Source organism: Theobroma cacao, chromosome 5 (genome assembly GCF_053813885.1).
Source record: "Theobroma cacao isolate CCN51 chromosome 5, ASM5381388v1, whole genome shotgun sequence".
NCBI classification, from domain to species: domain Eukaryota; kingdom Viridiplantae; phylum Streptophyta; class Magnoliopsida; order Malvales; family Malvaceae; genus Theobroma; species Theobroma cacao.
The window spans coordinates 2,345,175-2,372,792 of NC_142643.1; the positions used below are offsets into that span (position 1 = coordinate 2,345,175).

Sequence of the window (27,618 nt, forward strand, 5' to 3'; positions counted from 1 at the left end):
AGTGGTAATCTAGGTTTAATTACATTTAGGAACTCAATTTCTTGTAATAAAAAAAAGTGGAGAGTTAAAGAATAAATTTAATTAAGGAGAATTTTTTATTTTAACTTGGAAAATAAGTTAGAACTGGAAAATTTTTAAAATATAATGGTGTAATAAAAACTCTTTTTGACAATGTTAAAAAATTAACATAATGAGGGTTCTTTTTTATCGACAAGATAAATCCAGTTATCGATTAATCATTATAATTGGGGATCATAATCAATGAAAATTTCAACCAAACTAACACTAGTATAAATTAAAATATTTAATTAATTATTACTATGATATAAGAAAAGAAAGAAAAACTTTATCCTAAGAATCTGGGCCCAATATTTAATTAATTAATTATTATTATGGAGAGATGTATTGGAAATTGGGCTCTGCTTTTCATCATAAAACTTGACAAAATGACGAGGGGTTGAAGCCTTGAAGGTTTTGGGAAGACAATTGCATACTGGACTGAACCTAACGCGGATATCCATTAAATCCTCCGGCCCATTTTGGTTTGTGAAGAAACGACGTCGTATGGTCTTTGACTGACTTCAAATCCAAGCTTCAAGTTTCTGATAAAACATCTGTCTCAACATCGATCAGATCCGGAAAGCCGATGACCTTGCCCTTTTATTAATTCAACCACTCGATCCCTTCCCCCTCCAAATCACCGTAACCACCGCGCCTAACCGTTCCAACCGCCGCAGTAAATTCCCCAGAAATGACGAAAACAACCTTACTCCTACTCCTCTTCTGCCTCCTTTCCCTCCTCTCCTCCACCACCGCCGAGATCAAAACCCTGACCATCAACTCGGACTCCCGGCCCATGATCCTCTTCGAAAAATTCGGCTTCACCCACACCGGTCACGTCGCCATCGCCGTTTCCTCCGTCTTGGTCTCCTCCTCAGTCAACGCCCCCAACCCCGACTCTTCCCGCCTCGGATTCTTCCTCTTGTCGGAAGAATCCCTCCTCCAAGTCCTCCTCGAGATCCAACAAAACCCTCACTTTTGCGTTCTCGATTCTCACTACATCCAACGCCTCTTCACTTTCAGCGACCTCTCCCCACCTCCCCTTTCGCGTTTCGACCGCTCTTACCCCGTTTCTTCCCCCAATGAATATTCTCTCTTTTTCTCCAACTGCGCTCCCGAAACGCGCGTTTCCATGAACGTCCGGACCGAAATCTACAACCTCGACCGCGACGGTTCCAAAGATTTCCTCTCCGCGGGGCTAACCCAGCTCCCTTCTCTCTACACCTTCTTCTCAATTCTCTACTTAGGCTTCTTAGCTTATTGGATCTACGTTTGTTATACTAACAAAAGATCTGTACACCGGATCCATTTGTTAATGGCCGGATTACTTTTGTTCAAAGCGTTGAATCTGATCTGCGCCGCCGAAGATAAGCACTATGTTAAAGTTACCGGTACTCCTCACGGTTGGGATGTTTTGTTTTACATTTTTCAGTTTATCCGTGTCGTTTTGCTTTTTACTGTCATCGTTTTGATCGGTACCGGTTGGTCGTTTCTAAAGCCATTTTTACAAGAAAGGGAAAAGAAAGTTTTGATGATCGTGATTCCGCTTCAAGTTTTAGCTAATATTGCTTCCGTTGTGATCGGAGAAACCGGGCCTTTTATTAAAGATTGGGTGACATGGAATCAGGTGTTTTTGCTGGTTGACATCATCTGCTGTTGCGCGATTATTTTACCAATCGTTTGGTCCATTCGCTCGTTGAGAGAAACTTCGAAAACCGATGGGAAGGCAGCGAGGAATTTGGCCAAGTTGACTCTGTTTAGACAGTTCTATATCGTGGTGATCGGTTATTTGTATTTTACAAGAATTGTGGTGTTTGCTTTGAGGACGATCGCAGCTTACAAGTATCAGTGGGTTAGCAACGCGGCTGAGGAGACCGCAAGTTTGGTGTTCTATTTGGTGATCTTTTATATGTTTAGGCCGGTGGAGAAAAATGAGTATTTTATTCTTGATGAGGAAGAAGAAGAGGCTGCTGAGCTTGCTCTTAGAGATGAAGAATTCGAGCTTTGAGAAAAGAGGGGCAGTTGAAAAGAGCATATAAAGGTTACTTTGGGTTTTATTTTTTATGCAAATTGTGATTAGTTTGCAGGTTTGTCCTTAGTGAATTTTACGGATACAAATTGCTGCATCAGGTCTGCAACTGCTGCTGCTCTTCTCTTTACTGTTTTCATTTTGTTTAACTTGTTGCAAGAACTTGAATATGTTTCAATTAGTTACTGTATTCCTGCTGAATGATATTCTCACTTTGTGAAGCTCATAATGAATTTTGCACTGTAGTCAATTTAATCTCCCCAGTGATGTGATTTGTTTACTATGATAATTTTGTTATAGCAGTAATTGTATACTCAAATTTTCTTTTCCTTGTTCTACTTGAATTGCTCACTCGCTGTGAACTTCCCTTTTGATGTTATATTAATGTTGATTCTTTACTAAATACAATATTAAGAATGTCATAGACATTGATGTGAAGATAGTTTCATAAGTTTTAGCAGTTTGATTTTACATGGGATCCTGTTATGTAGCTTGCAGTATTCATGTTTGGCAGTTCAAACATGGTGCTATTTGTTTTCTGACCCCTCTACCTCCACGTATCACCAGCTGCCCTGAACCATCAGTCACCAGGTCAAGGTTCATTATTAGGCAGTGGATTTGAGAGGAATGACCTTTATGATGCTGTTTTAAAACAAATAATCTTTGAGTCCCTCCTCATAAACCATATGCAACTTTTGTGAGATTGATATAGCTTAATTCAATTTTGTAAACGGAAAGAAGATAGACGGTGGGAGACTGATCGGGATCATCTAATGTGATTAGCCGTTAAAATGATTTATTGGTGGTGTTTTTCCTTAACTGCTTTCCATTTGTAGGAATGGCCAACTTGACTTGTTCATGGAATTAGTTTGTATAGTTCCATTCGATTGAAATCAGTCTTTCTGATGATTTTCTTTATAATAATGTTGATTTGATGCCGGCTTATTATATCCAGAGAAACACTGGTTAAGATAATGCAAGTTTGATAAGTTCGATGAGGTGAGCTCTGAGAATAGTCTTTGATTGTTGATAGTGAATGTTTGGAGTACATTTCGATGGAATCCTACGAGTCCATTTTGCTGTTTCAACTTGGTGTCTTTTTCCTTTACGTTTTATGTAATGGACTTTTCAGCATTTTGAATGCTCCTCCTGCTTTGTTGTTTCTTCTTTTCTTATTGGCTTAGTCCTAAGACTTATTAAGTTTAAAGAATTGGCTGGTATGAGTAATGACCCTGTTGATTGCCTTAAGACGCGAGTTAGGTATATGTGTGCCTTGGCGAGAGTGAGAAACTAACATCCCAATTCTATAGTAGTATTAAGTTCCCAGCTTCATGGTGATGAGTTCCTTCCAAGTTGCATGATCTCCCTATACTTTGTACGAATTTTAATGGCTTCTTGGTCCTAATTACTTAACAGACAAAATCAAAGACCCCAAAAAAAGGCATTCTGTAACATTTCCCTTTATAAGAATTAAACTCCTAGTTTGAGTCGAAGGAAAGGTGGAGAAGTTTTATGAAGATCTGAGAGTAACTCTGTTTTGCCCCCTATGCTTGTTGCTTGCTACCGTAATCATGATGCTTGGAAATCATGATCAAGTCTTTGAAAATTGTTTAGGAGGGGGCAATGGCAAAATGTCGCCCAGTATATTATCTCGTAAACTCCAGAAGTTGACTAAGATTAATTTTCACATTTTTAGTATGAAGAAAAAGGCAAAAGATTAATGTTAACGTGAATTCAGTTAGATTGCGATTCTGGTTTTAAATTTATGTTATGTCAAAGCACAGCCAAACATTCATGGCCTGAGTTAACGTTCAAATTGTAATCGAAAGAGTGTATCTACATCCCGACCGTGCTTACCATACTTCCTGTTATTCCTTACCATCCAGAGAAAATAGATGTATGCATTCAATGCCACCTTAAGGTTGACCAGCGGGAGAGATTTTCCTTCCAGCAGCATGATCCAATTAAACTCGTCAGACCAGCATCCAAGAGCACTTTGGTCCACAGCCGCCTGTATCTGTGTCTTCAACTTCTAGTTTGCATAGCAATTTGAGTAGAAAGCCTGCAAAGAGTGGGCAGCTAGCTTATTTAGTATTAGCCATCCTCGCAATCATGGCATGCTTGGGGATGCTGTACTGAAACCATAGAGTCTATCCCAGCCCACCCTAGCCCGATGTCTACCAGATAGAGAGAGACCAACCATTTAACCCGAAAACGCTTATTGGCAAAAGAAGATGTGAGCTCCGTAAGTGGCACTCCCAAGTAACGAACAGCAGCAGTCCTTGAAAACCGATGATGTTTTTGCATGTGAGTGAGATCATGCTGGATAAAACCAGAACATAATATCATATTTGTTATCGTTCAGCTGAAGGCCAGAAAACTTATAAAACTGCTGAGGAATCTCAAAAATAGATCTAATAGAACCTTTGGAATAAGATCATCTGCAAAGCAAACCTCTTGCATTGGGGATGATATATCATTTTTCCTTGCGCAGCAGCAGTGTTCAGCATCCTAGACAAAAAGTCTATCAGAATAACAAAGAGATAGGGGGAAAGTGGATCACCTTGCTTGATTCTCTTAGAACCAGAATACTTTATGGAGACACAGCCCCTTATCCACAGCATAAAGCTCGATGGGTACCCAAAGCCTCTGATACTGTGAACAAGAAGTCCTAGCTAAACAGAATCAAAAGCCTTTTTGAGGTTTATCTTCAATGTACATCTAGGAGACAGACCTTTCCTCTGGTAACCTCTCACAAGTTCTTGGGCCAGAAGAACATTATCCTACAAGCTCCTACCTTCCACAAATGCACTCTGGTTTGCACAAAGCATGCTTGGTAAGCACTTCTTAAGCCTATTGGAAATGAGCTTAGTACATAATGCATTTGTAAATGGTGGAACAACATGAGATAGGTCTGAATTCAAAGATGGAGGAAGGATTTGGTACTTCAGGGACTAAGTTAATAATGGTAGAATTTATGGCTTGAAGCGTCATCAGCCACTGTAGACCAAGCAGCCCTAAAGAATTGTGCAGTATAACCGCCAGGGCCATGGGCTTTGCTTCCATTAAGGGAAAATGTAGTAGACTTCACCTCTTCCTGTGTAATGGGAGCCTGCAGGATATTTCTAGATTCATCATAAAAGGATGTCTGCAAGATGGCCTTAGCCTCATCAACAGAGCAACTCTCCACTTCATCATCAATTATTCCAAGCAGCTTAATGTAGAAATGGATATCCTTTTGAGAAACAAATTTTATTGTCATATGAATCTTAGAGGAATTTCCTGGCATTATTAATTTTATGGAAATAGGCTGTTTCTGATCAACCTCTTATCAGCTACCAATAAGTTTATCAATCCAGCAGAGACTTTCTTTTATTCAGCAACCAAGTCTGCAGATGTTGCATGAGAAAGAAGGCTGTTTTGTATAGCAGAAAGTTCTTGTCCTTTTTCTTGAACTCGCAATGAGATATGGCTGAAGTGTTTCTTATTAGCTTCAACAGCTTAGGTTTCTGGTGCAGTACAAACATAGGGCGACCTGTAAGAGGACAGTCCCAGACGTTGACCACAACTTCCAAAAACTCCTCATGCTGGGTCCAGAGATTAAAAAACTTGAAAGGGCTTAGGGGGGGATACAATATCAGAGTTAAGTTTGATGAGTGCAGGACAGCGGTCTGATATCCCAGGGCTCATAATTCAACAGCAGAAGAAGGAAACGCATCCACACAAGCATCATTTATAAAACTCTATCGAATTTCCCAGCTAAACATTCTTTTGGTCTCTCATTACAACGAGACAAAAGGAACCAGTATAAGGATGGTGCATTACCTGCAGCTGCAATAGACAAGGCTGAAAATCCTTAATGTCACTCCCGGGAACTTGAGATCCATCATAATCTGAATCTTCAGATACATTCTTTATGATGTTAAAGTCCCCTGCTAACACCCAGGTAAGGTCCGAGTGAGAGGCATGAAATGCAGTTAATTGATTCCATAATCGTCTTCTAAATAATTAAAACCTGACTTCAGCTGTAGTAATGTGACAGACGATGGCCTGATCAGAGCTGGAGAGAAGTGTTACTGATAGCAAATTTTTCCAAAGAGTCCATATTCTACCATCTACATCATTCTTATAGTTATGAAGGGACTGCCACCCCTTAAAACCCAAGATTCTATCCTTATTCTTCTTTTCTCTAGTCTCAAGAATACAAATTAAATAAAGGGTCGTTTTTTAAAATAATCCTTAAAGATAAGATATTTTCAAAAATAATTTTTATTATAATTTTAACTATTTTTAATCAAGTTGAATAAAATTATCCTTAATGAAATTACACGCTATGATGTTACATACCATATACAAAAATATGTTACACATCATGATTAGGTTATTACGCGTCATGTGTAAAAACATATGACATTTCATGGTTAGGTTGTGACACGTCATGTACAGAAACATGTGACATGTCATGTACAAAAATATGTGACACTTCATAGTTAGGTTGTTACACGCTATGTTGAAAAAATACTGTTGTTACACGTCATGTATAAAAACATATTACACGTTATGGTTGAAAAAGTTATTACACGCCATGTTGAAAAAAAATATTATTGTTACACGTCATGTTAAAAAAATATTATTATTACACGTCATATTCAAAAACATTTTGTTACACTTTAATGTCTAAAATGTTGTTGTTATTTACGAACTAAAACTTCAAATCCTCTCAACTCTCTTCATTTTTTTTTGACAATTTGGCATCGATTAAAATGTTTCTAACATATTTTCATAAATCAAAACATAAATTTTCTTATCTAAAACACCTATTTCAACCAAAAATAAAAAATAAAAAATTTTTAAACCTAGATTTATAAATTTTAATTTTTTGAGTTTATTGATGTCTAGGTCGATTCAATTAAAAACTATTTCAAACATCTGTGATCATTTCTACCGTTTTAGTTTTACCGAAAATACCTAAAAATCAAAATTTTCCAATAACCACCGACCCAAGCACATCAAAACCATTGTTTGGTGTCTTAAAAACGCAAAAAAGAGAAATCTGAAAATATGAGAGAGAAATCGGAAGCATAGCAGACAAATGCCGAAGAGAAAAATCGATAAAATTTGAGAGACTGTGATGATGAGAGAGAGAAATTATAAACACAAATAGAAAAAAATTATGATAAATAGTTTAATTTATTTAAAATAATTTTAAAGGTATTTTTGTCAAGTCATAATTGAATATGATTAAAAATAGTTAAACTTGATGATTATTTTTAAAATATTTTTATCAAGAAAGTATGTTCCTCGTAATTTTCTCTTAAAGTTAAATTAAATCAATCTTTAAAGACAAAGGTAAGACTTCACCTCCTGCTTCGTGGGATCATTCAATCCCCTAAAGTCAGAATATTCACAAAGAACAAGAGCAGGTAAGAACATTGTCAACAACAGGATCACCTGTTTGACTAGAATTCACTCCCATCTTCTTCTTGGCGTGATTGTTCCTTTTCCTCTTTTTGGATTCCGCTTATCTCACCAGTGCAGACACCCCTGCAGCAGCTGCTCTTGCGTTTTCAGTATTGTCAGGACATTGGAGTTGTTTCTCCTACACAAGTATCAACAACAACTGAAAGTGCTGGGGATTTTTCCACTACATCCTGTTTCATCTGTTCTTGGGGCTTAGGAACCCACTTCTGCTCGGTTTTCTGGCAGGTGGCACAGGATTATGATTAGGACGATCTTTAGTAGGATGCCCAAAGGTTGAACAATGAGCAGGGGATGCTCTCAACGCATGATTAGCAGGCTAACCCGTGTCTTAACTGATTTTTCCTCCTTTCGGCCTAATTTTCTCGATTAATCCACTTTCTTTCCTAGTTTCTTCATAACTCTGATCTTTCTTCTCATTTTGATCGATTCTTTTTCAGTTTTTCCATCTCAGCTTCCTCTCCATTGATCTCAACCTCTACAACCGTAACCTGAGATTCAACTTTCACGTGTCGAGAGCTTTTTACAGCCCCCTGTAGGTATATCTTCAATCCCCCTTTTTACAACTTCTTTTAACTTAAACTATCCAATTTTTTCATTGTTATAAGAAATCTATTTTCATTAGAAAGATGGTAAAGGGTATCTTCTCCTGTCAGTTGAGCAATGATAGCAATAGATGAAATGATGATAATGCAGAACATGACCAAGGCAAAGTTTCATTCATTATGATGAGGAATAATAAAATGTTCTCTGCTTTATCTCTTTCACAGAAATTACTGATTCATAGTTCCAGGGCCAATTGAATCTAAACCCTGTTAAAAAAAATTAACATGAACTAGAAGTTATAGAGAAGTAAAATTATCAAGTGTCTTTCACCTTCTTACAGGGTGAAGATATCCAGGTAACTGGTAACAAGAGAATTCAAAGAGAAGGGGAAGTATTGAAAGCGGAAATTCAGCTTTCTGTGCTTCCATTCCAGGTTTTGATGAGCTCCGAAACAAGCAAGAAAAGGGTACTAGTCATTATAATTTGTGTCGTAGAGTGCAAGCATGAGGAAGTTTGGTGACAGCTATGATTGTATGCCCAGAGTCCAGCCTTATCAGTCCATGCTGTCCTTTTCCTTTCTTAAGCCGTGAAACTCCTTTTCCAATAAAAACGTTCTTCACAATAATTGCAATTGATGAAAGGGGTTCATAATTTACAGCAATTAATGCCCACCATGCTCCTTTTGCACCAAAACTCATGATAAATTGAAAACATTGTAGACAACTAAAGTAAAGGCAGAGGAATGTTGGTCAGCAATCAACCAAGTAAATTCCCAAGTGTCAAGTTTGATTATTATGATCAGACAGCTTCAGTTTTAAACTTTTTCACAAATGGGCAGAGGTAGGAACTCAAAGAACTCTGATGAACTGGTATGGATGCAGTGATATGGAAAAAGAAATGTAATCCTCCTTTTCTTTATCTCGCTCTCACGTTTTTCAATGCAAGGAACACTGGCCTACACCTACTGACTTTGGTGGTGAAAGAATTCCGCCGCAGCAAAAGGTTTTGCACAACAGACAGAATTCTTTTGACCTGATCGACGGTTTATATTACTGTTCTTGGGGTTTGGGCAGTGGAATAAAGTCCTCTTTGTTTCTTTTGGAAAAGGGTATCCAATGCCTGCGTTTCTTTGTCAGTTTGACCTGATGCAGCCTGTCATTTTCAACAGAGCTGAAGACCCAAACAATAAAGTATACTCAGGTCTAACAAGCTATCAGAAACTCACTTGCTGTCACATGAAAATATGAGCCAGCCAACAGCTGGTAAAACACTTGTACAAAAGGCATAGAATTGAAGGTGGTCAAAAAGGATTTTGGAGAAGTATACACTCAGCTGAACTACTGATGGAACTTTTTTAACAGAAATAACTTTTTGCTGTCAAATTACTTTAAAAAGAAGACAAAGACACAGAATCTGAAATTGAAATGTTAAAGGCCTTTAAACCCTTTAACTAGGGATTCAAGAAATGATGGCAAAAGTAAAAATTAGTCTATTTAGAGATGTGGAGAGAATAAGGATGAATTGATGAAATAAAAATATTCAGATGAAAGAATATCAGACAATTCTTGCAGCACATTTAATTAATGTACAAAGATACAAGTCCCTAATCTCTCTTGACTTAAGACATTTCACATTTCCACAACTTAGAAAAAACAAGTTAATTAAACCCAAAACCCTTTCTCTTCAAACATGGCTAAAAGAACAAAAACCAAATAATCACCCCCAAAAAAGCTTCAGAAGAAAGCATTCCTTTGATCCACAACATCTACACTGGCAGAGCAAGACAGCAACCTATTGAAAAACCTGAAAAATACAACCTTCACTTTCCTCCATACGAAACACTTTCTCCTAATGCGTCTCTTTTGGCTGCTGTTCCTCCTCTTCCCATGAGCCACCTTGTCTTTAACTCTCCCAAAGCATTTCACAGTCTTTTCAGGCACAGTTTCTTTCCTGGAGAACCTATAGCTCCTTAAGTACATCTGCCTGCAGGAGATACCGTCAACAACCCTAGGGTGGCCATGCATGCCTGAGCTCCTTGACCTCACAAACTCTGCATCCGACTCTGGCCACTTGTAAAGATTCACGTAGGTTGCCCTGACAGGCACCCGGGGGTCTCTAGCATCATTCAAACAACTAGAAATGCAAACAGATGTCATTTCTTCCAAGGGTTTCTTTTAGGGTGTGGGCAGCGTTTGATCAGATTTATGAACCAGGTTTTTGAGAGTTATAAGATTGAACAAAGCTTAGATTGCAAGAAAAGATATATAATGTAAAGAAAGAAAGAAGGAAGAAAAAAGGGTGAAAGCCAGGGAGAAATGGGCAAATGGGGTTGGTTCCGAGTGGGATTTATCATGCCATGACTTAGCAGAAATGAAGGTGTTTCCAGCAGTGGTGTGCGCTGTTAGGCAAATAGTGGATAGGCTAATGATGTTAATTTTTTATTGACCAAAATGGGCAGCCATAAAGTAGATTTGTAGTTGATTGAATGCAGTCTCGGGGGTTAATTATGTAAACCCCACAAGAAGACATTGTTGAGTCTGTAATTAAATAAGCATCACGCGTGGTTTGCAGGCATATTTGTCAAAAACTCTTTGACAGTTTCTTTCGTTCATACAGTGGAGAAGGTTTTAATTCGATGGGGAAATCAACCTAATTTCTTTGATCACTCTTTTTCCATATTCACAACGTTGAAAGTGATTAAACTACAAAGCTTTTGTTGCTCTGACTCTCTTCCACCGTATTTGCATATGGCTCACAATTTACATGTGAAAACTCCATAAACATGATTGGTGCTTCCCAAGCTTAGAAGATTCATTCACTTAATAGCTTGGAAAAACCCAAATCTCAGGATTTTCTCAGTTGATTGTTCTACATCTCCTGAGTTCCTATCCCTTTGCTTTGCACTCAACCATGGGGTTAGAAAAAGTGCAGCCATTTATGGTCTTGCATGAACAAACAAGAGTTTTGTAGGCTTCGAGACAGTCAGCCCATTTCTCCTTGGACAAAATGGATTACATGAGACTATGAGAAATGGCCTGACTTCCAAGGAGCAAAGTTCAAGCTCAAGCCCAAACCTTTCAGAACTAACAAATGTAATTATATAGGCCCCATCATCAATTCAATCAGAACAAAAAAGGCTTTGATGGACCCTACAAAAGCAAGCATCCCAGACAAAGGCTCTGTTTGTGTCCCATTTAATGATCGTCAAAGCCATACTTCCTTCTCAACATTTCTTCCCCGTCTTTTTCTGCTCTCGGGTTTTCTGCAAACATTGTCTTGGTCTTCATCCACAGGCCTGACTTTCTTGCTGATGTAACCTTTGTCATTTGTTTCTTGTTCAAGTCCTCGTGATTTTGACTCTTGTTCAAAAAATTCCATCAAACAGTAATTTCCAGTTGCCTTTTCTTGTCACAAGAAAAGTATACGCTTGGAAATTTGGGAACCCAAAGCACAACGTCCTTCACCAACTCTACAAGTTCAAGGTCTTTGTGGAGTTCTAAGTTTCCCGGACCCTTCCTAATTGCCTTTCTTATTTTCTTTATTTGCATTTGTTCAGGAAGAAAATCAATGCAAGAAGTCTGTTTTAGACCACACTTGATGGCTCATCTCACGTTGGATTTGAATTTTAATCAATCAACATTAGTGATTTAAACCTACTCTTTAGAAAATTTTATGATTTAAATCTGAAAACATATTGGACTAATAATACTTAAGCTCGAATTATTACAAATTGTACTTAAAATTTTAGTCAATTGAATGTGATATATCATCCTAAATTTCACATGAATATGACTATTAAAATAAAAAAATATTTGATACATTATCGAGTTATTAAATCTTAACACCTTATTAATGATTTATTATTTTAAAAAAATAAAAAATTAATATTAAAATCTAATGTCATTTTTAGATCTCATCAGGATTTATTTCTTTTAAAATAATACTTCATTAATGAAGTATCAACATTTAATGACATGATTGTGTGCATAAATTATACACTATTAACGTATTAAATATTAATTTTGTTTAAATTTACATAAGAATTTAAATAGATTAAACTAATAATACTTAAAATCGGGTCGAATTGTTACAAAATACATATCAAATTTTGTTCCAATTGAATGATTGGTAAGTAGCTTTTTTATTTTTTATAATAAAAAAATTCAAATTTTATTTTTTAAAATTAACAAAATTCAATTTTTATTTTTTAAATAAAAATTATATATTAATTAATGAGTAAAATACTTACTTTTGATTAACTTATGGGAGCCATATGCGGAATTTTTGAGCACTAAAGATCAGGAGGATAGTGGGAGTGGGAGTGGGGGACATAGAAGTCAATGTCCGGCTTGGAATCTTTACTTTGAATGATTACGCAACTGTTTGGAAGCGGGTTGATGAAATCCCTGCGGCCTTTTCCTAATGTAGAAAATTCGTACGTAGATTTGCCCTTTGCTTCTCCATTCCACTCTCTCTGTTTTTAGTCATAAATGGTTACTTTTGAATTCTCTAATTTACCGTATTCTTCTCATTTTGATCCTCCATGGTACTTGAAATTATTTTAAGTCCCTTTGTTTAATCCACCAATTTGGTATTTAATGGTTTGGAATCTCAAAACCTTTTTGGTCATAATTTCTAAAAAAGTTGTGATACTTTTATAATTATCCATATAAGAATGATTAATCGAACAAAATCAAGCAAGAAAAGGGTTTTAAAAAATCAAATAATATTTAAATAATACATCTTTTAATTGTACTCAAGTATTTAAAAAAACTAATTTTTTACTGTGGATGTTAATTTCAAATTCGAATTTTCGTATAAAAAGAAGAATGCTTAAAATAAGTACAACACAAAATTTTTTATTATGGATGTTAATAAATACGTTATAATCAGATACTTATATTATCCAATCTGATTGAAAAAGAATAAAGTATTTTATAATATAATTTAGATAATAAAATTATTATTCCTTACGTGTTTAGATTAAAGATTGGATTGTAGTCATAAAAAATAAAATCCAAATAAATCATTAAATAATATTGAAAGAATTTGACGAACAAATTAAAAAAAAAATGATGGCAGATTTTTGTTTTGTTTGACGTCATATATTAAACAAATATTATTTGATTTGGAGTCAATTGTCAACAGGGTGAAGCCTTCCCTGGATCACTTCATTTAATATATATATTTTTTTAGAAAAAAAAGAAAATAAATTAAAAAAAATCATGGGGTTGGATGAGAAATGAGAAACTGAGAAGCAAAGAGGTAGGGCCCACGGGGCAGATTGCCGCCACGACGAAGACAGATTTCGAATCAAAAACTTTAACCCTTTGCTATGGCAAATGGACCATTTTTGAGAGCAAACCTTTGACTTCCTTTGCCCAACGGGTGTGGATTCAAACCCAAGAACATTCCCAGAAACCTCCAAGGCACACCCCACGAGGCGCTTCTTATTCATTGCCAGCTATTTACAGTTATTACCCCTGAGTACGGTAGATATTTCTTTGGTTTGGTATATCAAATTAATTAAATGTTTTGTCCAATTTTGTCCTTGATCCGGGGACCAAATTAATTCAATCAAGTTAGATCAATTCGTCTCCATTTTTTTTATACAAATTTGGAGATTACTTTCTTTGCATTCAAGCAAGCTGAGTTAACCACGATATATAAATATTAAGGTTAAAATTTTAAATTTTATTTATTTATTTAAGATAATATCTATGAATAAAGTGTAATTTTATATCATTGTATATCTTAACATAGTTTTTTTAAAAAAATTCAAAATCAAAATATTCTTCTATTTTTTAACGAAATAATTTTTTATAAATTTTTTTAATCAAATTAGAAAAATACAATAATAAAAGTTGTATTCGAAATTTGATTTATTACTTTAAGTAAAGTGATAAATTTCAATTTTATCTAAAAATAATCAACTATCTAATTTTGATAGCAATGTACTAACAATTTTTTTTTAAATTAATATTTATTGCCTGATTAATATAAGGAAACTAATCTCAATTACATTATTTAAAAGTAAGCTAATGGCTCCATCAAGTGGTCAAAGGTAAGTTAAAAAAATCTCCTCAATCAATATCCCCATATTCATTATGAAATCTGCAATTATATTGAAGACGCGATGAACCTACACCTCTCAATTTCTCTTAAGCAAAATGTGTATGACTTCGATTAAATCTGAATTTAAATAAAGAAAACTAAACGTGAACGATAATGCATCAACCACTAATTTATTATAAATTGAAACATCAAGACGACTAAACGTGGATAATAACACACCAACCATTAATTTGCTATCAACTTAAACATCCTAAAAACCTTATTCCCATACACGCGCGAGATCTCTATAGACACCCAAAGTACTAACAAATTTTTTCCATGTCGATAAGTGACAAGCTTGACTCTTCTATTCGGATTCAATAATGTTAAGCTTTTTAATAGCTAAACATCAAAACAAAAGTCTAAGAAATGATTTTTAATGGAATAATAAGGCTAGAAATGCTTGGGAAACAAGTATTCGTGAAAAATTGAAAGTGACAAAACTATGTTAAGCAATAGAATAAGTGAAGGGTCAACAGACTTTTCTTGCATGGTGCACATTCTCACGAGTTTCCTAGTCCCATTTTTTGTTGATATTGGACATGCTTTACCTCTGGCCTAAGTTTCTCCAACCTCAAACAATGACTAGACGCATATTTTCCCATAGGATAAGTCCTTATCATGAGATTAAAGTCTAAGAGAAACAAATGGCGTCGTCCCAACTAAAGAATAGTATGCGCATTTTCTATGTTGGCTTTGCTTTACCTTTTTTTGACCATTGCTTCATAAAGTAGTGTATTTGTCTAATAAAGCTTTTTACGCTCTTGTCTTGAAGCTTCCCCTTTTATGACCTTTTACTATTCACTCTGTTTATATAATTCGTCTTCTCCTATCGCTTCTTGTCATTGTCCACTTTTTGCCTAACAAAATACGTACAAATTTCGTTTCTTATCCATTCTTCTAATTTCGTCTAAATTTTATCCAAATCAGTAAAAATTTATATTTGATGCACGGTCATATTAACATTAAATTAACTATTATGATTTTTAATAAATAAATTTAAAGTTAAAAACTCTAAAAAATAATTATTTATTTTAACAAAATTTTATAAAGTGATATTTGGTGATTAAATAATAATGTAAACGTATTATACATTAACAATGAATTAAATACAAATTTTTATAATATTTTGACTAATAATATGGATATTAAAAAAAAGAAATGTCAAAAGATGAATAATATATTATTATTTATATTAAAATATAGTATGTAGAATGTAGAATGAACCTTATCGTATCTATGTACCTTAAAGAATTATTTTTTCCCGTCCAATAATTGTGTTACTATAGTATAAAAGTAATAAAATTTTATTTACCGTTAAAGTTATTTTTGTCCTGTTTTCTCTGGCTACCTACCCTAGGGCAGCGACAGTGTAAAAGAAAGGAAAACGTATGAAGGAAGAGAACGAAACGACATCACAGCCGATAGGACGGAGTCATATAGGAAACTGCCAATTATCCGTTTCGATTTTGCCAGCTGTCACCATCTAAGCAGACGTCACGTTTCTACCTCACCAGAACTGCTTGGTGGTGGTACGGCGAAGTTTCGCTAATCACAATCAAGAATTCTTAATCACGATCAATTGAGTGATAATCGCAGATAGAAAGGGAGTCAGCGAGCGGCCAGAGAGAGAGACGTATAAAGCAAGAGAAACAAAAGAGATTGGCATAGTGGGAATAGCACAATCCTCTCTGCGAGTATATCAATGAATCCTTGAAGTTTTCTCTTCCTGTTTCTCGCGCTATTCTCGATAACCAAACACCTTAATCTTCCCCGCCCGCCCTAGGGTTTCTCCATTTTGATCTTCGTAACCGATCCAAAAATGGGAAAAGGAGGAGAAGGTTGTGGAAAAGGAGAAATGATTACCTCTCGACCAACCGCCGATCCAGATGTATTTCCTGCTTGGGCCAAAGATATCCAAGAATGCGAGAAGCGTTACCAAGTTAACAAAAAATTGGGATTATCATCGGTGGAAGTCGAAAATCGGCGCAAGATCTACGGCTACAATGAGTTGGAAAAACACGAAGGGCAATCGATATGGAGTTTAATCCTTGAACAGTTCAACGACACGTTAGTTCGAATCTTGCTTGTGGCAGCAGTAGTTTCTTTTGTCCTGGCTTGGTACGACGGTGAAGAAGGCGGTGAAATGGAAATTACCGCTTTCGTTGAACCGTTGGTAATATTTTTGATCTTGATCGTCAACGCCTTCGTCGGTGTTTGGCAAGAGAACAACGCGGAGAAAGCATTGGAAGCTTTAAAAGAGATCCAATCGGAACAAGCCACGGTGATCCGAGATGGAGTGAAAATTCCAAACTTGCCGGCTAAAGAGCTCGTTCCCGGTGATATCATCGAACTGAAAGTGGGGGATAAAGTCCCGGCCGACATGAGAGTTTTAGAGTTAGTTAGTTCCACTTTGAGAGTCGAGCAAGGTTCGTTAACGGGAGAGAGCGAGGCGGTTAATAAAACCAACAAGTTGGTTAGCGAAGACGCTGATATTCAAGGGAAAAGAAGCATGGTTTTTGCCGGAACAACGGTGGTTAACGGAAATTGTTTCTGTTTGGTTACGCAAATTGGAATGGAAACGGAGATCGGGAAAGTCCACGCTCAAATCCACGTGGCGGCGCAGAGCGAAGAAGATACGCCGTTGAAGAAGAAGTTGAATGAGTTTGGGGAGGTTTTGACGATGATTATTGGGGTAGTTTGTGTCTTTGTTTGGCTGATTAATGTTAAATACTTCCTTAGTTGGGAATTTGTGGATGGTTGGCCAAGGAATTTTAAATTTTCCTTCGAGAAATGTACCTATTATTTTGAGATTGCGGTCGCATTGGCTGTTGCTGCCATTCCTGAAGGATTGCCGGCGGTTATAACTACTTGTTTAGCACTTGGAACACGAAAAATGGCTCAAAAGAATGCGCTGGTGAGGAAGTTACCCAGTGTTGAGACATTGGGATGTACTACTGTGATTTGCTCTGATAAAACAGGGACCTTGACGACCAATCAGATGGCAGTGGCTAAGCTTGTGGCTATGGGAGGTGATGCGGGTACGTTGAGGAGTTTTAGGGTTGATGGGACTACGTATAATCCTTCTGATGGGAAAATACATGATTGGCCAAGTTGTGGAATGGATGCTAATCTTCAAACTATCGCGAAGATTGCTGCTATATGTAATGATGCTGGTGTTACGCATTCTGACAATAAGTTTGTTGCTCATGGAATGCCTACTGAGGCAGCAATAAAGGTTAGCCAGGCACTTACCCTTGGTTGCTTTCTTGACTTGTTTATAACTGTGTTTATTTGTTTGCAATGTATTCTGTTTAGAGCATGAGAAATTTATTTAGTGTAGGCTGATAGTCAATGTACGGTGAAGCTGTTAATAATAGAGTTGATGCATATTTTGTTGATCTGTGCCTGCTCTGAAATAGGCATTATAGTGATTTTAGTATCTGATTCATCTCTATATCTTCTTGCTACAGGTTCTTGTTGAGAAAATGGGCCTCCCGAAAGGATCTCTTAGCGGTGGATCAGCTGGCAGTGATATTCTACGTATGTTAGATATTCACATAATTTATTTTTACTTTGATTATTTTCTTTCTAGCGTTAAGACTTGTAAACTTAAATATGTTACATGATGTGATCTAAAGGTTGTTGCCAATGGTGGAATGAGTATGAGCGTCGGATTGCAACCCTTGAGTTCGATCGTGATAGGAAGTCAATGGGTGTTATAGTCAATTCCAAATCAGGACGAAGGTCATTGTTAGTGAAGGTGCTATCTCTATCTCTTATCATTTTTTTCTTACTTAAAAGCTGAAAATTTTGGTTTTAAGCATCTTGATTATCTTGTGATCAACTGGAAATGCTTGTTTTGATTTGGCAGGCGGCCCTGCTCATCTGTCTCTTTTTCCTCTTTAAAGATTTGAATGTCTTTTGCTCCATTAAGTTAAAAAACAATGTGCATGATAGGGTTTGAAGCTAGCATGATACTTTTTGCTGCTGTTTAACATCTGCGTTGTTTATGGAATTTTTTTCTTACAGCTACTGTTAACTTTAATCTCCTTGTTCCTTTCTCTTTCACTTTATAAAGGTTTTTTATAGCTCTAATTTGAATTACATACTTTGGCAGGGAGCTGTAGAAAATTTATTGGAGAGAAGCTCAAAGATGCAGTTGTGTGATGGTTCTGTTGTACCACTGGATCAGAATTCTAGGAACCTTGTTTCCTGTGCTCTTCAAGATATGTCAAGCGGTCAATTGCGGTGCTTGGGTTTTGCATACAAAGATGAGCTCCCTGAGTTTGAAACCTATGATGGTGGTGATGACCATCCGGCTCATGACCTTTTACTTGACCCATCCAACTATTCATCGATTGAGCGCAATCTCACTTTTGTTGGCTTGGTTGGATTGAGGGTGAGCTACGTTGTTTCCATGACTGCCTTTAGAATTGTTTTGATTATCTTTTTCTCTGGTGAACTAATTGTGCTTGCTGCTGCCTTCAAATGTTTGCAGGACCCTCCTCGTGAAGAGGTCCATCAAGCAATTGTGGACTGTAAAGCAGCTGGTATTCGTGTTATGGTTATTACTGGAGATAACAAGGATACAGCAGAAGCTATATGCCGTGAAATAGGTGTATTTGGACCCACTGAAGACATCAGTTCAAAAAGTTTAATTGGAAAGGAATTTATGGAGCTGTTGGATAAGAAAGCTCATCTGAGACAAAGTGGTGGGCTTCTATTTTCTAGGGCTGAACCAAGGCACAAGCAAGAGATAGTGAGATTGCTGAAGGAAGATGGAGAGGTGGTTGCTATGACTGGTGATGGAGTGAATGATGCACCTGCCTTGAAACTGGCTGATATAGGGATTGCAATGGGCATTGCTGGAACAGAGGTATGTTTTCATTTTATTTTTTGCTGATCTCTTTCAGATTTTTTGTTTCATTTGCATCTCCATATCATGTTTAAAAGAACAGGAGAGATTATTGGAATTGAAGGGGAATTTAAAAAAAAAAAAAAACCTGACAAGTAAGTCCTACAAGAAGATCACTGAGGAGATGGTTACAGTTTGATAGTCTTGTTTAATGTTCTTCAATTGGATGGATGCTTGATGGGGGCTTGAATACGGACCTATGTTACATTCATCCAATTAGTTGTAATAGAGGGCCATGACTTGTTATTATGCATGATGCTCTGTTTCGGTTTCAATTATTGCTGTCGTGTTTCTCTTTTCACTATTTTATATCATTTTCCCCAAAATTTTTGAACATCTTTTAAATTATTTCCATCTGCCAGGTTGCAAAGGAAGCTTCCGACATGGTGTTGGCAGATGACAATTTTAATACAATTGTTGCTGCTGTTGGTGAAGGCAGATCCATTTACGACAACATGAAAGCTTTTATCAGGTTGGTTGTAAGCTCTTCTCATGCTTTAGAATGTGAAGTGTATGCACATAGACAAAAATGCTCAGAAAGGCGTTGTTGCTCAATTTTCTTGCTTTTGATTGTTGCCTTTAATCATTTCTTTTTTTGTTCCTTTGAGTTCTTCTTTGGATGGTAAGAACATTATTTTATTTCTTCCATTTGAATCCTATTTCAGGTACATGATCTCTTCAAATATTGGTGAGGTTGCCTCCATATTTCTAACAGCTGCTTTGGGTATACCTGAGGGCCTGATTCCTGTCCAGCTTCTCTGGGTCAATCTTGTTACAGATGGACCACCTGCAACAGCATTGGGATTCAATCCTCCAGACAAGGACATCATGAAGAAGCCTCCTCGCAGAAGTGATGACTCACTCATCACTGCTTGGATTCTATTCCGTTATCTGGTAGCTTGTCACCTACTATGTCTTTTAATATGAATATTTTTTAGTTTAACCTTTGTGCTTGATCTTGTGGAAAAAGTTATTTAAGTGGGATTGAGTTATTTACAATACTTTATTGCTTTGCACAGGTCATTGGACTATATGTTGGAATGGCCACTGTTGGTGTCTTCGTCATTTGGTATACACATGGTTCCTTCTTGGGCATAGATCTAAGTGGGGATGGCCACACCCTTGTCAGATACTCCCAGCTTGCCAATTGGGGCCAGTGCTCATCCTGGGAAAATTTCACCGTTTCACCTTTCACAGCTGGTACTCAGGTCTTCTCCTTTGAAAACAATCCCTGTGATTATTTCCAGGGTGGCAAAGTAAAAGCAATGACCCTTTCCCTCTCTGTTTTGGTTGCCATTGAAATGTTCAACTCCCTTAATGCCCTTTCTGAGGATGGGAGCCTCCTGACAATGCCTCCATGGGTCAACCCTTGGCTCCTTCTGGCCATGTCTGTGTCATTTGGCCTGCACTTCTTGATCCTCTATGTGCCATTCCTTGCTCAAGTATTTGGTATCGTGCCTTTAAGCTTTAACGAATGGCTACTGGTTCTCGCTGTTGCATTCCCTGTGATTTTGATCGATGAGATCTTGAAGTTCATAGGGAGGTCTACAAGTGGGATTCAATCATCCAGGCAAAGACCTTTAAAGCCCAAATCAGAGTGAGAGAGAGAGCTTGGTCGAAATTCGAGAAGTTGGATGGTGCTTCTGATACTGCATCTCAATAGATGAAATTCTTGGGTTCGCTCTTCGACACCTATTCTTATCATCTGAGTTCTCTTCTTGGTACCGTCTGTAACCCCCGCTCAATTTTACAAAGGGGGATGGTTTGGGCCACAAAGAACTAGCTAAACTATTCCTTTGTCACTGCTGTTTCCTAGGTTTTGTTTAAATTCAATTTTTTAAACTGTTAGGAAATGCAAAAATAGAAGTATTTTTTGAATTAGCAACTCTTACTCTGTTAATCATTTGCAAGCTTTTCTTCCATTAGTAACTGTTACCTTACCTCCCTGTCAATCATTTGCCCGAGAGATTCTATAACTTTGCCGATATGTGGTATCTAAAGCTTGACGCCAACAACCTCGTAAAATGTAACCCTCCTTAGCTTACCCATTCCTCTGCACTGTTGTCCATGATGATAGGGAATCAAGGGATGAGTGTTTCCTAACAAGGATCAGCTTGAATTGAACAGTAGATTGGTGAAGTCTGAATAGGGGTAGAGAACAATCAATGATTCAAAGGAAGGATGAGTCATGATCCATCTCCCCTACGCCAAGGTTATATGCAAGGGGCTTTCCACGTTTACCTTGCAAAGCCATCAGCATGTAGTTGGGTAAGGTGTTGACTGATCTACGCTGAGTGCTATAATGTAACACGTAATTGCATTAGGCCATCAAGAATAATATTAGTGATTCTTCAGTCAACATTCTTTAATATCAGTTCATTATTTCCCAGCATGGATAGGTAATTCAGGAGTCTGTTGCCCATACTCTTGGGTGCAGCCAGGCTCCATCTTCATTTTTCGAGCAAACCCAGGTTCAAATTGGCCATGTGAGAGAGAACTGTCTGAGTGAATGAAGAGAAGAGAGCTTTGGCATATGCAAATGAACACAATGACATCTAAAATGGCAAAAGGTAAAAGTGAAACAACTACAACTACAGCATCTTAAGCAAAAGCAGATTCCATCTAATAAATGTATAACCACCACCCAAATGAATGGCAAAAATATTAGCCATGCTTTTGAGAGCTGAATTGATCACTCCCATCTGCCCGAATCAAACTACTTGATTCGGAATGACCTGCCCATTTTAACAATCTATGGGTGTGGTTGAGGTTACCTATCAATAGTATGGGAAAATAAGTATTCAACTTTTTTTAGTCATTCTTCAACTATGGCTTCCTTAAGTAATTCTGGCTTTTTCCCTTTTTTTTTTTTTCTGATCTTCCAGACCCAGTTTCTCTGTCAGACATTTCTTGCACCCTTTAGCCTCCAGCCACTAGTCCAAAGCAGATGAACATACCCCGGAGGGTCAGTCCTCAGCAGATATAACACCCATACCAAACATTAATATTTCTGATATTTTCAACTCGGCCAGGCAAAAATATATTCAATTACAACATCACATGTCTCGAATTGGAGGTTTTCGTGAAGCAAAGAAGGCGTGCAGAAGCTGAATTAGGAGGTGTAGGTCACCCCTCTTTGGACATACAAAAATAAATACTGATGGCCAGACTATGGAGCGACTAATTAATTTCAATGGTTAGAGACGACACGCTTTGTTCTGGTTTAAGACTTTTGAACATTTGCCTTGGGGTTTCCTTGATTGCTGCAGGCTTTCTTTTAAACAAAGCCAACCTATCTGCAATAAAAGACAAGATAATTGGCAGGAATTGATGTGTGGGTGAAAACGATTTGCATTGATTTTGACATCCAGCCAGGCTTTACCCTGATCCGAGGGATGTGTCACAACTCACATGCTCTCCATAATCATTGATAATTTCTTACGTATTACTATTGAACAGCATCAAAAAATCCCGAAGTTCTTTGTTGTAATCTTTTTCCTGAAACAGGAGATTGGTGAGAAATGCTAAGGAATATAGCATTGAAAGTATCTCAAATCATTACCTACGCAATGTTTTCTCCAAACCAACCCATCAACCTGCCCCAGTTTTCTCTCTTCCAGGAAGAAATCCTGAAAACTTTTAGACCCCGGAGTGTGTATTGTGTAATAGTAAAAAAGAGTATTTTTTTAAAAATAATTATGATAAGATGTTTTTAAAAATAATTTTTTTATAATTTTAATTATTTTTAGAGAAGTTATATAAAATTATCTTTAATGAAATTATACGTCATGTATAAAAACATGTTACACACCATGTACAAAAACATAAGACATGTCGTAGTTAGGTTGTTACACGTCATATACAAAAATATATTACACACTCTATACAAAAACATGTGACATGTCATGGTTAGGTTGTTACACTCTATGATTAAGTTATTACATGTCCTGTATAAAAACATGTGACACGTCATGATTAGGTTGTTATACGTCATGTACAAAAACATGTTATACACCATGTACAAAAACATGTGACACGTTATGGTTAGGTTGTTACACACTATGTACAAAAACATGTGACAAGTCATGATTAGGTTATTACATGCCATGTATAAAAATATGTGATATGCTGTGGTTAAGTTGTTACACGCTATATTGAAAAAAAATTATTGTTATACGTCATGTTGAAAAAATATTATTATTACATACCATATTCAAAAATATTTTGTTACACTTTAATACTTAAAATGTTGTTGTTACTTACAAACCAAAATTTTAAATTTTCTCAACTCTCTTCATTTTTTTTGACAAATTGGGACCGATTAAAGTATTTCTAACATATTTTTATAAATCAAAACACAAATTTGCTTATCTAAAACACCTATTTCGAATAAAAATAAAAAAAATTTTTTTTTGAAAATTTAAATTTATAAATTTCAAAATTTGAGTTTGTTGGTGTCTAAGTCTCGAATTGATCCAATTAAAAGCTATTTCAAACATCTGTGATAATTTCTACCATTTTGATTTTATTTAAAATACCTAAAAATCAAATTCTTCAAATAACCATCCACCCAAGCACATAAAAATCATCGCTTGGTGTCTTGAAAGAATAGGAAGGAGAAATCTAAAAACGCGAGAGAGAGGAATCGGAAGCATAACAGACTAATGCCGAAGAGAGAAATCGATAAAATTAGAGAGAGTGTGATGGTGAGAGAGAGAAATCGAAAGCACAAATGAGAAGAAATTATGATGAATGATTTAACTTATTTAAAATAGTTTCAAGAGTATTTTTGTTAAGTTATGGCTAAAAACAGTTAAATTTATTTTGATGGTTATTTTTAAAATGTTCTATCAAAAAAGGTTATTTTTCATAATTTTTTCTAATAAAAAATACTACAAATATACTCATAGATTGGGCTTTATTTCAAACATAAAATCATTTAAACAGATATGGAAATCTTGGGCTGGTCTCCTGAACTCAAAAGCTGTCAATATAGAGTACTCTCATTAATTTATTTAGTCCCTGAAATACACTTTCGATTCAGGCTTATACTCACAATTATGCAAATTTATGCCTAGATATCTTCCGTTTGACTCAAAATTTAACTAGCTTCTGGCCTATTTATGTTGAAGCTGAAGCCTTTTGCTGATTTTCTCACTATTTTCCCATGCTACATATATTATTTTCCATAGTGTAGATATATGATGCCATCTACCCTTTTATTTGTCTTAACAATGAAGACTTGGTAGAAAGTGTGGGATCATTAACAAGCCGCGCAACTCCTCTCACCTACTATACGCATTACGCAAGGGGTTAGATACTTGGAATTACCAAACCTCTTGACCATTCTTTTTTTCTCTCTCCCTCTTTTCCTTATTATAAACACTTCACATAAAGAGTTTCAGCAACCAAGAAACCAAAACCAGAAAGGCAACAATTATGTCATTTCTAGGAAGTGCAATCAAGTCGTCGGGGAAGCCAGTGACCGGCGATAACTTCCCACTTTTTAACAGTTCCAAACAAATGGAACTCCAAAAGTACACCAAAAGAGCTAAACCAACAGTCTCTCCTACACTAGCTGAGCTCCTGATGCATGTAGACGACGCCCAAAATGATGCCTCAGGGAACAATACTCCGGTTGATCATCGAGTCCTGGAGCTCGGTTATGCGTGTAGCTCACTCCCATCTTCGCAGCCGTTTGTTCTTTCGTTTAACAACTTAACTTACAGTGTCAAAGTTCGGAAAAAGTTGGCATTGCCGTTTTGTGGGGAAGGGAGCAAGCTTGATTCTAATGAGATCCATAGCAAGATATTGTTGAATGATATTTCGGGTGAAGCAAGAGAAGGTGAAATCATGGCGGTTCTTGGTGCAAGTGGGTCTGGTAAATCTACTTTGATTGATGCACTTGCGAACCGGATTGCAAAAGAGAGCTTAAAGGGTTCTTTGACTTTGAATGGTGAGGTTCTGGAGTCGAGACTTTTGAGGGTGATATCTGCTTATGTTATGCAAGATGATCTCTTGTTTCCAATGCTTACTGTCGAAGAGACACTCATGTTCTCGGCTGAGTTCAGGCTTCCACGCTCGCTTTCAAAGAAGAAAAAGAAGGCTAGAGTTCAAGCTCTGATCGATCAACTCGGCCTGAGAAGTGCAGCAAAGACTGTAATTGGAGATGAAGGGCATAGAGGTGTCTCTGGAGGTGAACGCAGGCGAGTTTCAATTGGAATTGACATAATTCACGATCCAATTGTCCTGTTTCTTGATGAACCAACTTCCGGGTTGGACTCAACAAGCGCCTTTATGGTTGTCAAAGTCTTGCAGCGAATTGCACAGAGCGGAAGCATTGTGATCATGTCCGTTCACCAGCCAAGTTACAGAATTTTGAGCTTACTTGACCGTTTGATTTTCCTTTCACATGGACACACTGTGTATAGTGGCTCCCCAGGGAACCTGCCTCATTTCTTTGCTGAGTTTGGTCATCCTATTCCGGAGAACGAGAACCGGACTGAGTTCGCTCTTGATTTGATTCGTGAGCTTGAAGAAACTCCTGGTGGAACCAAAAGCTTAGTTGAATTCAACACGTCATGGCAGGCTAGAAAGAATCCGAGAAGTGGCTTCTCCTGCAAACCAAATCTTTCACTTAAAGATGCAATCAGTGCAAGCATTTCAAGGGGAAAGCTAGTCTCTGGTGCCACAAATGATTCCAATTTAACATCTTCAGTGCCAACTTTTGCTAATCCGTTTTGGATCGAAATGATAGTTATTGCCAAAAGATCGATGACAAACTCAAGAAGAATGCCTGAATTATTTGGAATTCGCTTGGGTGCAGTTCTTGTCACCGGGATCATCTTAGCAACCATGTTTTGGAAGCTAGACAATTCACCTAAAGGTATCCAAGAACGTTTAGGCTTCTTCGCTTTTGCCATGTCCACCACTTTCTACACTTGTGCTGAAGCAATCCCCGTCTTCCTTCAAGAAAGATACATCTTCATGAGGGAAACAGCTTATAATGCTTATCGCCGGTCATCTTATGTATTAGCTCACTCTCTAATCTCCATTCCTGCTCTAGTTGTCCTCTCCATCTCCTTTGCCGCAACAACCTTTTGGGCAGTAGGCCTTGCTGGCGGCCTTTCGGGGTTCTTTTTCTTCTTCTTAACAATCTTTGCCTCGTTTTGGGCTGGAAGCTCTTTTGTAACATTCCTTTCAGGCATCGTCGCTCATGTCATGTTAGGTTTCACCGTTGTTGTGGCCATCTTGGCCTATTTCCTGCTCTTCAGCGGATTCTTCATCTCTCGAGATAGAATACCCTTGTACTGGATATGGTTCCACTACATCTCCCTGGTGAAATATCCTTACGAAGCTGTTCTGCAGAACGAATTCGATGATCCTACAAAATGCTTCGTTCGAGGTGTCCAAATGTTTGACAACACACCCCTCGGAGCAGTGCCAGTGTCACTCAAGTTGAAGCTGTTGCAAAGTATGAGCAGTGTCTTGGGCGTAAACATCACAGGCTCAACTTGTGTGACAACCGGCAGGGGTATCCTGGTACAACAGGGAATAACTGATATAAGCAAATGGAATTGCTTGTGGATCATTATTGCCTGGGGATTTTTGTTTAGGATTCTGTTTTACTTTACATTGTTGTTGGGCAGCAAGAACAAGAGAAGGTAAATAACCAAGCCGGTAACGAAGATTATTAGGGGGTACAACAAGAATCAATGGAAATTTCATCAATCTACATTGTGATCAAATGTTTTTAATTAATTTTCTTGTCAAACACTTGAATTCTTCTTCTTCTAAAAATGGAATGTAGCTGTTGTGTTTGCTCCTTTGCAGTTCAAGTCACCCATATCTCTTCTGTTCAACATTGTACAACAAACCTTTATCTTCTTCTTTTTTCCCTTAAGTTCAATAGTAAGGGGATATGACCCTCTGATTTTCTTGAATCCTGATTCATAAAGGTAGCCAGATTTAATGAATGCTATTTGAATCATTAGATAAAAGCTCAAATTTTAAAGATTAAGATTAGTGTAATGGTATCTTCAATTACGTGCATAGTCCAAAGTCCATGGATGGTTAATCTACTTCATACCAAATACTAAGCACTATCTCTAAAAACTTATTTTAAATGGGAAAAACACTGCTTTATTTGGATTTGGCCCTATGCAATTTCTACTTTGGAGGAATTTTAGACTCTTAATTTCATAACTAAAATTTTGCCAACATGTGATTGAAGAGAAACTTTAAAACCAGACTGTGAAAAAGACAAATTGGGTGATTTGAGGTTGAAGTTTTGTGGAAAGAGCTAGCTGATCAGGCTTCTATAAAAGCAAAGCAAAACGAAGATATATACACACACAATGTAGGGATTGGGGCAGCCTGGATTGTTTTTTGGCTTTAGTTATTAGATGAAACTTCCATTAATTCTTAACCTAATTCCATTATTATTTCCTATCCCTATTGCCATGGCACCAAC

The 27,618-nt window shown here is 37.0% G+C and overlaps 4 protein-coding genes across 4 annotated transcripts; 3 read left to right on the forward strand and 1 right to left on the reverse strand.

Moving 5' to 3' along the window:
• Positions 1–606: 606 nt before the first annotated feature.
• LOC18597843 (protein CANDIDATE G PROTEIN-COUPLED RECEPTOR 7-like) lies at positions 607–2,339 on the forward strand. The gene has a single exon (XM_007027081.3). The coding sequence runs from the start codon at positions 752–754 to the stop codon at positions 2,066–2,068; it is 1,317 nt and encodes a 438-aa protein (XP_007027143.1). The 5' UTR covers positions 607–751; the 3' UTR covers positions 2,069–2,339.
• Positions 2,340–9,634: 7,295 nt separating this feature from the next.
• Positions 9,635–10,531, reverse strand: LOC18597845 (uncharacterized). Its single transcript, XM_007027083.3, has one exon. It carries the CDS (start codon positions 10,267–10,269, stop codon positions 9,847–9,849), a length of 423 nt encoding a protein of 140 aa, XP_007027145.3. The 5' UTR covers positions 10,270–10,531; the 3' UTR covers positions 9,635–9,846.
• A 5,298-nt stretch (positions 10,532–15,829) lies between these two features.
• Positions 15,830–21,026, forward strand: LOC18597846 (calcium-transporting ATPase 1, endoplasmic reticulum-type-like). Its single transcript, XM_007027084.3, has 8 exons — positions 15,830–17,465; positions 17,701–17,770; positions 17,869–17,990; positions 18,348–18,629; positions 18,729–19,106; positions 19,508–19,617; positions 19,811–20,039; positions 20,165–21,026. Exons 1-8 carry the CDS (start codon positions 16,050–16,052, stop codon positions 20,744–20,746), a joined length of 3,189 nt encoding a protein of 1,062 aa, XP_007027146.3. The 5' UTR covers positions 15,830–16,049; the 3' UTR covers positions 20,747–21,026.
• Positions 21,027–24,469: 3,443 nt separating this feature from the next.
• Positions 24,470–27,088, forward strand: LOC18597847 (ABC transporter G family member 20-like). Its single transcript, XM_018122184.2, has one exon. The coding sequence runs from the start codon at positions 24,585–24,587 to the stop codon at positions 26,811–26,813; it is 2,229 nt and encodes a 742-aa protein (XP_017977673.2). The 5' UTR covers positions 24,470–24,584; the 3' UTR covers positions 26,814–27,088.
• Positions 27,089–27,618: the final 530 nt, after the last annotated feature.

What these genes read in the sequence shown, in the direction of transcription:
- LOC18597845 (XM_007027083.3), bottom strand. Translation starts at nt 10,269, where the DNA reads ATGACATCTGTTTGCATTTCTAGTTGTTTGAATGATGCTAGAGACCCC.
- LOC18597847 (XM_018122184.2), top strand. Translation starts at nt 24,585, where the DNA reads ATGTCATTTCTAGGAAGTGCAATCAAGTCGTCGGGGAAGCCAGTGACC.
- LOC18597843 (XM_007027081.3), top strand. Translation starts at nt 752, where the DNA reads ATGACGAAAACAACCTTACTCCTACTCCTCTTCTGCCTCCTTTCCCTC.
- LOC18597846 (XM_007027084.3), top strand. Translation starts at nt 16,050, where the DNA reads ATGGGAAAAGGAGGAGAAGGTTGTGGAAAAGGAGAAATGATTACCTCT. An exon ending in TTGGCTTGGTTGGATTGAGG is followed by an intron (nt 18,630 to 18,728) that starts GTGAGCTACGTT and finishes AAATGTTTGCAG; the next exon opens with GACCCTCCTCGTGAAGAGGT. An exon ending in AACATGAAAGCTTTTATCAG is followed by an intron (nt 19,618 to 19,810) that starts GTTGGTTGTAAG and finishes ATCCTATTTCAG; the next exon opens with GTACATGATCTCTTCAAATA.